Raw genomic sequence first — 10,372 nt, forward strand, 5'->3', positions numbered from 1 at the left:
AAATTCTACTCATTATTTTTAAGTGTATATAGAGCAGATGCATCACTCTCTCTCTCTCTCTCCACTCTNTAATGTCTCATACTTGTTGGCTATTAGTGTGGTTGATATCAGCTCCATGGTTCAATAGCAGTTCAGCTACCTGGGTATGTCCTTTATAACAGGCAATACCAAGTGGTGTGTTCTACAAAATATATTAGTAATACTAATAATAATACTAATAATAATAATAATAATAATAATAATAATAATAATAATAATAATAATAATAATAGCAAAAGTACATAATACCCAATAATAATAATGATAAATTATTTATATTTGTATGTCTATTATTTATTTTTTAGCTTTCCTTTTGTATGTTTTTTTGTTCTTGTATTTTATGTCCTCCCTTTCACACTTTGCTTCATAATAATAAAATAATAATCTTATTGCTTTCCTTTTTATTTATTTTTTGTTATTGTTTTTGTTCTTTCATTTTTGTTTTTTATTTTTGTTTTTCCTTTACAGTTTATTTTTTGAGCTCTCTCTTCAATTATACTCTTAAAATTTATTTTATAATAATAACAATAACATGACTGTAAGGCTAGCTTTGATTATAGTAATAAATAATAATAAAGATAAATTAGCATTATTAATATTACTACTATTATTGTATTTCTTACTTCATTTCCATCAGTTGAATTGATAAAATTTCTTTGCAAAGCAGGTGCAAGACGGTCAGCAATTTTCTTAATAAGAAGATCCACGATTCTTTCATTACCAGCAGTACAAGCAAGATGAAGTGGTGTACTCTTGTTTTTATCAGTAGCAATAATATTCACTCCTTCCTTCTGTAACAATTCAGCAACTTTATCATAGTCACTATTCATACAAGCTCTGTGAAGTTTTGTGCGACCATTTTTATCTGTAAAATATTCAAAATTTCAAAAAAGTGTAGCTTATGCCTGAAACTTTATAGTATATTCATAATAACTTGAACTTAACATTGTGTTTCAATACTAAATACTGTATAGCGCTTTAATTTGGTAGAGTTTTATTTTGATAATTGGCGGTTTGCAAACAAAATTACCATGATTAAAACCGCCACTCATTAATGTGCATACTCAGTAATGCACGTGTATACAAAAAAAATTGCCAAAGTAAAGAATGCAAATTCAACAAAATCTCAAAAAGTGCTTTACTGTATGATATTTCATACAACACATGCATACATGCAACGCCCCAGATATACATAGCAATGTGGAAGAAACTATATCAAACTTTCTGCTCTGCTATAAGTTAACACAGTTTTGATAACACATTATAGAGGAGCATTTTGTACACAATGACTTGGGCATCAATGCTTAACTATACATGCACAGACTTCATGGCTATTTGAATTGGCTAGCACTTCTCGATTAGGATAAATAGCTATTTTGAATTGGCTAGCACTTCTCCATTAGAATAAATATTCAGTTCTGTCTGTGTTAGGGTCAATATATATAATATATAGGGTCAACACTAATGGGGAATAACTATTTTTCCAATTTGCATAGTAATTAAGATTACTTGTGCACACCGTATAGCAGGATTTATTGAAAAAGGTTGCATTTTGATGAATTGACAATTTAAAATAAAACATCAAATTTTATAGCTGTCAAAATTTGTACTTTGTACCAAATTTACACAAAGGCACAAATTTCTATTATTCATCAAATTAAAACTCACCAACAGGGAAATTTACTGTTTTCATCAATTTCTTACTCATCAACAAATCCTGGTATATATACGGTATAAAATACACCATGAGAATTTTGCCACATGCATATGGTCTCTATCGTAACTACAAAACGCTTATAACTGATTACAATATTTATCATAATAGTTACTAAGTATTCAAGATATTGTACAGGTAGCACATTATTCAATTTACCAGTAGCATTCCTGCTGTTAATGATTATAGGGCCACCTCCCAGATGCTATGAGAAAGAGAAAGAAAATAGCAATAAAATGATAGAATATAAAGAAGAGAAGTAAAGCACTTGAGAGGAGCTGGAGGGACATAGCATGTATAACTCCAGAAAACATTACATTTAAACTGATCATCCATAGGCAGTACCTTTAAAGGCCCCATACACTAAGCAACATGCTGCTTGCAACATCTGTGGTTACTTTGACTTGTAAGCAACATGTTGCCAGAAATAGAACAGCCTTCTATTTCTGGCAACATGTTGCTTACAGATCAAAGTAACCACAGATGTTGCAAGCAGCATGTTTTGCTTAGTGTAGGGGGCTTTAATGTTGCAGGCTGGACAGCACGCTACCTGAAATCTAGTACTACTTTATGCAACATTTGGATCAAGCGATTCAACCAGTGCATAAAGTAGTATTTTAAGCAACATGTTGTCCAAGATACTAGCAACAAATTTGCCAAATGGATAGCAGCAGCCAAGCATAAGAGGTGATATATGCATCACAACTGAAAGTAAAAGACTATACAACAACTTACTTCCATCGAAATAGCAACATCAGCCTTTCTTCTAGCCATTCTTTGAGCCAACTCAAGAGTAAGAAGACAACCTGCAGTCTGACCAGCTTGTGGCCTATTTATACATGACTACTTCCTGACACCCACTCATGATTAGTGTTTAATTGTTATGCACAAAATTATATTGCTTCTGTTATCAAGCAGCTTTCAAGACCACTGCATGACCCTTCAAAGTAGCCTGATGGCAAGCATGATCGCAATGGCTTTTCAAACCGATTTATTACTGCTGGATTAGCTAATAGACCTATTAATTCTATTTCATAGATTCCCTATTCATAATAAACACAGTTAAAACACAATTTAAGGCCTTTTCTTGCACCAGATTTAATAAAATTAAATATGCATGTAGCATGTAGTACTAACATAGTCTATTTAACATTATCATGTGTTAACTAAGTATAGAGGACACAGTAATACTATTAATACTATTATACTTATTAAATAGCAAGTGTGTGTGTGTGTGTGTGAAGATATTCAAGTGTTGTGTCTGAAGACTGCTAACAGAGCTATGTGATAAAGGAGAGCTTATCGCTAATAGGCACTAACCAGATTCGATGCACATAATGATTAGAAGTGCTAATGTTTAAAGCACTACAATAGCAAAATGATAAATTCAAATTTTATTAATCTATTACTTAGACTATGCATCATGCAGTGCCAGTAATCCTACCAATAGTAAATTATAGTAGTGCCACATCCTGGGGAAAATTATAGAGGATGTGATTGTCCAAACATTCATGGTGCCTCTGTTCTAATCAAAATTTATTACATTACTGGGACATTGAGTCTGAGCAGAGATAGACTTCTTTCCGTCTCATCATAAATATCAAGGAAATGTAGCTATAACTGTGAATGATGTCATCTGAAGTTGCTATTAGGAGTGACAGTGTGACACAGTGCTATCATATTAACCCATCGTTATATGTGTAGGCTTTGAAAGACAAAGCATAATAATATATCTTGTGCTACTAATATTAAAATTATCGCCTCTCAGAGTCGTCCAATCTGAAATAGCTACATTTAACGAGACTAACATTTAACTGGATCATCAGATTGAACTTGATTTGAGTAAAATTTTAGATCTACTTTAAGAATTATTATGTACATTCAATGGTTTTTACCTTCTTATATAATACTTTACAATAGCATCCTGGAAAACAAAAGAGCAAGTACTGTACAACCCAAATCTTTACGCCCCCGCAGATTTGTTGGTTTAAAATTTCATTTTAAAAATATACGGAAACGGAAATTAGTCTCATAAGTGCCAAAGGTCATCAAACTCATAATTAAAACTCAGACAAAAAGATGGGTAGCTTTTTCACAAAACCTATGAGCAATGTGATGGACGAGAATATGAAAAAGCAACAAGAATTTCAGCTCTCCGCTCAGAAGATGCAGGTAATTTCTTTCTTCCTAGAATGTATGATTGGCCCTATTTTGAGGCTATTTTTTCACTTCTGTCTCTCAGATGGAGCGTCAAATGATGATGCAAGTACAAATGAGGAACAAGGGAGTGGCACAGCAGCTGTCGATGGCTAGGGAAGCATTCAACTGGTATGAATAAAATAAAAATTACCGGGTAGTTCTTATCAAAATAATTAATTATAATGAATGGGTGTGGCAAACTTTTAATTTAAAAATTTTGTTTGGGTGAAATTTAGTGAATGGGGGAGGGTAATCTGGTTTCATTTGCTAAAACTTGAGCTTGCAAATGTCGTTTGCGTCGAAATTTTAATTGGCTATTGACAACGACCTTTTTTAAAAATGATTCTGTCAAGCTTGCAATAATAAACTAATTATTATTGACCGCGAAATCCATCAATTATAGTTTTAATTATAAACTAATTAATAATAACTGGCTAAAGAATTACTAATTTTAATAATGAAGGAAACATGTAGGAAAGACAGAGGAAACGTGTAGGAAAACATTCTTTCTCAGCATTTACTGGCTTTTTCAGCATTTTTATGGCTCTGACTTACAATGTAATTAGGGGGACAGAGACACTTGGCACCATGTTTTTTTTCCAAAAAATGGCTCCGAAATCACCCCCAATTTTTATTGCATTTTCTGATACATATTGATGTCCTTATGCTGTGTAGAAAGTTTGAGCTGATTCTGACAACTATTTTTTGAGTTATTAATATTAAAAAAAAAACAGCCATTTTCTGAAAATTACCCAAGGCTATAGCCTATGGTTTTTTCCAAAAAATGGCTCTGAAATCACCCCCAATTTTTATTACATTTTCTGATACATATTGATGTCCTTATGCTGCGTAGAAAGTTTGAGCTGATTCTGACAAATATTTTTTGAGTTATCACCATTTAAAAAAAACAGCCATTTTCTGAAAATTACCCAAGACTATAGCCCATGGTTTTTTCAAAAAATGACTCCGAAATCACCCTCAATTTTTATTACATTTTCTGATACATATTGATGTCCTTATGCTGTATAGAAAGTTTGAGCTGATTCTGACAAATATTTTTTGAGTTATGACCATTTAAAAAAACAGCCATTTTCTGAAAATTACCCAAGGCTATAGCCCATGGTTTTTTCCAAAAAATGGCTCCGAAATCACCCCCAATTTTTATTACATTTTCTGATACATATTGATGTCCTTATGCTGTGTAGAAAGTTTGAGCTGATTCTGACAAATATTTTTTTGAGTTATGACCATTTAAAAAAATCAGCCATTTTCTGAAAATTATAGCCCATGGTTTTTTTCCAAAAAATGGCTCCGAAATCACCCTCAATTTTTATTAAATTTTCTGATACATATTGATGTCCTTATGCTGTGTAGAAAGTTTGAGCTGATTCTGACAAATATTTTTTGAGTTATGACCATTTAAAAAAACAGCCATTTTCTGAAAATTACCCAAGGCTATAGCCCATGGTTTTTTTCAAAAAATGGCTCCAAAATCACCCCCCAATTTTTATTACATTTTCTGATACATATTGATGTCCTTATGCTGCGTAGAAAGTTTGAGCTGATTCTGATGAATATTCTTTGAGTTATGACCATTTAAAAAAACAGCCATTTTCTGAAAATTACCCAAGGCTATAGCCCATTGTTTTTTCCAAAAAATGGCTCCGAAATCACCCCCAATTTTTATTACATTTTTTGATACATATTGATGTCCTTATGCTGTGTAGAAAGTTTGAGCTGATTCTGACAAATATTTTTTGAGTTATGACCATTTAAAAAAACAGCCATTTTCTGAAAATTACCCAAGGCTATAGCCCATGGTTTTTTCCAAAAAATGGCTCCGAAATCACCCTCAATTTTTATTAAATTTTCTGATACATATTGATGTCCTTATGCTGTGTAGAAAGTTTGAGCTAATTCCGACAATTATTTTTTGAGTTATTAATATTAAAAAAGACAGCCATTTTCTGAAAATTACCCAAGGCTATATAGCCCATGGTTTTTTCCAAAAAATGGCTCCGAAATCACCCCCAATTTTTATTACATTTTCTGATACATATTGATGTCCTTATGCTGTGTAGAAAGTTTGAGCTAATTCTGATGAATATTTTTTGAGTTATTAATATTAAAAAAAAACAGCCATTTTCTGAAAATTACCCAAGGCTCTAGCCCATGGTTTTTTCCAAAAAATGGCTCCAAAATCACCCTCAATTTTTATTAAATTTTCTGATACATATTGATGTCCTTATGCTGTGTAGAAAGTTTGAGCTAATTCCGACAATTGTTTTTTGAATTATGAGCATTTTAAAAAAATGAACCAATTTTTCTATTATACATGTATATGTGTATTGTTTTTAAGGAACTGCTTTACTATAGCTGTTCCCCACTTCCCTTTGATATTCCTTGCCCCTTTAATATTCCTTCATTATCATCATTATAGGTATGCTGGTTTTTACGTGACAGCTACACTTGGTATGATCGCTGGTTTTGCTAAGACTAAAAACCCAGCAGTTCTGTCTCCTCTCATTCCATTAACATTCCTTGTTGGATATCAAGCAGACATGGCACTGGGAAACAAAATGGAGAGGATACTAAGTGAGTCGGACCAAAATGTACATGTACATGTTAAAGGGACATGTTCACAGAAATAGATGCACATGTTACTGTAGAGGAAGTAAACATTAAATTGGGCGTGCAACAGATCATTAATTAATAGTTATAACACGTGTTTAGACATGTGTAGAGAGTAGAGACAGAGCAATCAGGTGTAGAACCAGGAGTAGGCATCTCTAGAACACTTCTCTTGACCAGAATCAGCTCTTTTGCTACCCTAAGATACTCTTTTTAGTGAAGAAACACCAGGAATATTTACAAGTAGCCACTCGAGTAGCCATTTTGCCTTAATTTTTAGGGGTGCGGCCGTTCGATATGAATAGTTATCAACACTACACGTCATCATTAATAATGTCATCTTGAAAAACGGGCCAGTTTTTCAAGATGATGTGCTTCCGTGAATGTGTCCCTTTAAGTAAAGGCCTTTCTACACTTGTCCACTTTGGATCCAGAATTGCAACCTACTAAAATAGAATCCTCTTTGGTTGTGTTCACACTAAGCTACTTTGAAGAATTAAAAGTGAATTAAACTGCATTGGCTTCTACAGGTTATGAATATTTAATTAAGATCAATTCATTTCAATCCACCTCTGAATGTGGATTGACTGGATCTAGCTTCAATCCTGATTCAAGACAAGTGTGAACAAGCTAATCCTGCTTTAATCCTGGATTTTGTCTTGATTCTGGATCCAAACTAGACAAGTGTAGAAAGGCCTTAAAGTACATGTATGTCATGTATTCACATCTACATGTACATGTATTGTACTTCACTATACTTTGTTTAAGACACATTTACAGATGTACATGTACATTAATAATTATGGAAATCCTAGAAAATATTGTTTGGGGAGTAAATTTTTGTGGTTTTGATAGTTATTGTATTGGGGTCACATGTGCATGTATTTTATTATTTACAGATACATGAATGAATTTTTACTTTTTTTGCATTCGGTATTTTATCCAGGATAGAAATTCAACCTCAATACTTCACATGCCTGCCCAGTATCCCTATTTTTACTAAACTCACACTACCGTATAGCAAAAAATTGTGGCCCAAAATTTTTACAGATCTGTCCAAAAATTAATTTCGTGGCTTTTTTGTGGTTTCTACATTTTGGCCATCTTAAACCGTATAGAATTGATTTTCGCGGATTTTGAAAAAAACGCGAAATCCACGAAAATTTTGGGCCACGAAAATTTTCCACTATACGGTATTTTTTCTTTTCCTTTTAATGATACACTTTTCTTATTTTCCAGATGATGCTGATAAAATATTATCAAATGAGACCGGGTTGTTGAGATTACCTGGTGAGCCACTCTCAGTGGCAATGATCGACAGAGAAAGAAGCAAATCCAAGTAACTTATTAGAATTTATGAGAACTCAATAGTAGATTTTTTGTTCAAGATAATTGCTGTAGCTCAATGATTACTTTTTGACAACGGATTATATATAAAATATCAAACTTTTGAAGCAATACTTGAGCGTATTACCTTTACAGTGGATCATACATACATGTACTAGCTCAGGCACATGTACATAATCAGGTACTCTAATAGGAGGTATTAGGTACCGTGTAGTGCAACATTTTTTAGGGCTGTAATTTCGCAAGTTTGCCTAAAATATATTTAAATATATTTTGTGGATTTAATTTTTGTGAATTTATGCCTTCTGCCATTTTGTGTCATAATAATTTGATTTTCGCGGAAGTAATAGTAATTATTTTCACGAATCATCAAAAAATTGTGAAATCCGCGAAATTTATAGCCCTTGAAAAAAAGGTGCCCGTGGAACTTTTAGAAAACAGTATTACAGTGATGTATAGAGGGATATTGTAACTTAATCTTATCATTAAATAAGAGGTTATCTCACTAAAATCAAGAAAATTATGCTTTTGACCTAAATGTGGTCAAAATTACTTCGTGACGTGCAATTGTTATTTTCTATCCAAAGATTACTATCAGGTCTCCTTGCATGGATTAGATCTTCGTGTAATTTAGTCAAAATTTGACTCCCCTCCCCCCCCACTTTTGATCAACTTTGGACCACTTTTGCTTTTCTGGTATTTAATTTTGCTACAGTAGTAGTGTTGATAGTAGTACAATTTTATGGAGAATTGCTTACATAGTGTTTTACTAATATTTAGTTGTAAGCCAGCAAGTATAGAATTTTTTATAGACGTTGTGGGAACTACTATGCATTCATCATAACTGTATTGATGTACTACAACTCTCAGTAGTAATAAGTCATTTGTGCTTCCGACCCTGGACTAATATTTTAGTAAGCAGTTTATAGAATAAAGAGAAATAGTAATGTCTTGGTTTTTTCTCTTATCATTGGTACTTCATGTATCAGGTCAACCGTTTTTTGGTTCACTACCTCCTCGTCCAACTACTGGTCAGTATTTAATAATCATCAATTTTATTATCTAAGACTGATAGGTGTGAGGTTGTTTCTTGGTGAGGAGAATGTGACTATTGCTAATTTCTCAATGATAGCTGCTGGTCTGTTTCATGATAGAGATATAGATCAAGCTGATAATGATATTGGTACTGGTTCTGATCCTGATGGTCAGAATGATGGTTTGTGGTGTCAGAGTTCTCTTAATCAGAATATGATAGGAACATGGTATAATCCTGACCGAACAACTGTACCACCTGGTTCTGCTGATGGAAATGATGATCCTAGGCCTCTGTTTGCTAACAACACTGCTACTGGTCAAATTGGTTTGTTAAGAAATGGAGGAATAGGAGGTATTCAAGGACTATACAGTTGTGTTATACCTAATGAAGAAGGAATTGATCAGACACTGTATGTTGCTGCTTATGGTAATGGAGATTTTTTTAAAGATGACGGTAAGTTTAATTTATAATACTTTTATTCAATTTTCTCATTATACAGAACTCCCAATTATTAGTAGTGGTCCCTCCTTCCAGCTCCTCTCATCAGTTGATGCTGATCCTCCAGTGTTTAGTTTATCATTTAATGTCACTAATAGATCACCAACAATAGTCACTTGCTCTGTTGATAATGGAAACCAGTTTAATGTATCTGATAATGATCTGATACGTACTGTAACACCAGTTAATAATGATGTACGAGTACAAGTATCAGTAATATTTAGAATGAGAGTGTCTGGCCTGTACAAATTTTCTGTTACTACTGACAGAATTACAACTACACCTTTAGTATCTACTAATATGGCAATGAGGAATGTTACTGGTAAGTTTTATCAGATTGTTTTAGCTACTACTTTTTCTTTTAGTAACTGGATCTCCATCAAACTTGGTCTACAGTAGAGATAGTCTTCCCTCAGTTACACTAGGCTGGTCTCCCTCAGCAGTGATAAGTGCTACTCCTCAGTATCATGTCTTTGTTAATAACAGTAATGGTATTATTATCAATGCTAATACTACAAATACTGAGCTGTCTCTCTCATTACGTCCTGATGATGAATATAATATTAGACTAGTAGCTACTGGTGAAGACTTACCTAGTGAAATAATCACTGTTACTGTGCCTCAAGGTATAATGTAGCTACTAATGTATTTTATTAATAAATCTTTTTTCAGTTGTCAGTATTGAAGTACAAGGGCCAGTTATGATGCCATTGGATCATTCTTCTTCCTTTTCATTAACCTGTACATTGATATTAGCTCCTGAAGTGAATGATACCATGGCAGAAATGAACTGGGCAAATCCTGATCTCATTCCTTTTAGTTCTACAACTGAGAGAGATATAGCTTTAGATACTTTAGAGCCTACAATGATATCAGTTAATGATAGTGTTGTATATACACTTACTCTT

At 33.1% G+C, this 10,372-nt stretch overlaps 2 protein-coding genes across 2 annotated transcripts; one reads left to right on the forward strand and one right to left on the reverse strand.

Annotated features, from left to right (window-relative positions):
* Positions 1 to 69: 69 nt before the first annotated feature.
* On the reverse strand, positions 70 to 2,605 carry LOC109582699 (apicidin F cluster transcription factor apf2-like). The gene is made up of 4 exons (XM_019997570.1): positions 2,489 to 2,605; positions 1,913 to 1,958; positions 663 to 904; positions 70 to 181 (listed from the first exon to the last, which is right to left on the reverse strand). The coding sequence occupies exons 1-4, from the start codon at positions 2,525 to 2,527 to the stop codon at positions 77 to 79; spliced, it is 432 nt and encodes a 143-aa protein (XP_019853129.1). The 5' UTR covers positions 2,528 to 2,605; the 3' UTR covers positions 70 to 76.
* A 1,156-nt stretch (positions 2,606 to 3,761) lies between these two features.
* LOC100638856 (plasminogen receptor (KT)-like) lies at positions 3,762 to 8,029 on the forward strand. The gene is made up of 4 exons (XM_003387149.2): positions 3,762 to 3,925; positions 3,996 to 4,081; positions 6,393 to 6,547; positions 7,823 to 8,029. Exons 1-4 carry the CDS (start codon positions 3,833 to 3,835, stop codon positions 7,924 to 7,926), a joined length of 438 nt encoding a protein of 145 aa, XP_003387197.1. The 5' UTR covers positions 3,762 to 3,832; the 3' UTR covers positions 7,927 to 8,029.
* The last annotated feature ends 2,343 nt before the right edge of the window (positions 8,030 to 10,372 follow it).

The sequence above is a fragment of the Amphimedon queenslandica genome, unplaced genomic scaffold (assembly GCF_000090795.2).
Source record: "Amphimedon queenslandica unplaced genomic scaffold, v1.1 AMPQUscaffold_13363, whole genome shotgun sequence".
Classification (NCBI taxonomy): domain Eukaryota; kingdom Metazoa; phylum Porifera; class Demospongiae; order Haplosclerida; family Niphatidae; genus Amphimedon; species Amphimedon queenslandica.

What these genes read in the sequence shown, in the direction of transcription:
- LOC109582699 (XM_019997570.1), bottom strand. Translation starts at nt 2,527, where the DNA reads ATGGCTAGAAGAAAGGCTGATGTTGCTATTTCGATGGAA. An exon ending in ATGTTGCTATTTCGATGGAA is followed by an intron (nt 1,959 to 2,488) that starts GTAAGTTGTTGT and finishes TCTTTCTCATAG; the next exon opens with CATCTGGGAGGTGGCCCTAT. An exon ending in ATTCAACTGATGGAAATGAA is followed by an intron (nt 182 to 662) that starts GTAAGAAATACA and finishes TATATTTTGTAG; the next exon opens with AACACACCACTTGGTATTGC.
- LOC100638856 (XM_003387149.2), top strand. Translation starts at nt 3,833, where the DNA reads ATGGGTAGCTTTTTCACAAAACCTATGAGCAATGTGATGGACGAGAAT. An exon ending in TCTCCGCTCAGAAGATGCAG is followed by an intron (nt 3,926 to 3,995) that starts GTAATTTCTTTC and finishes TCTGTCTCTCAG; the next exon opens with ATGGAGCGTCAAATGATGAT. An exon ending in CAAAATGGAGAGGATACTAA is followed by an intron (nt 6,548 to 7,822) that starts GTGAGTCGGACC and finishes CTTATTTTCCAG; the next exon opens with ATGATGCTGATAAAATATTA.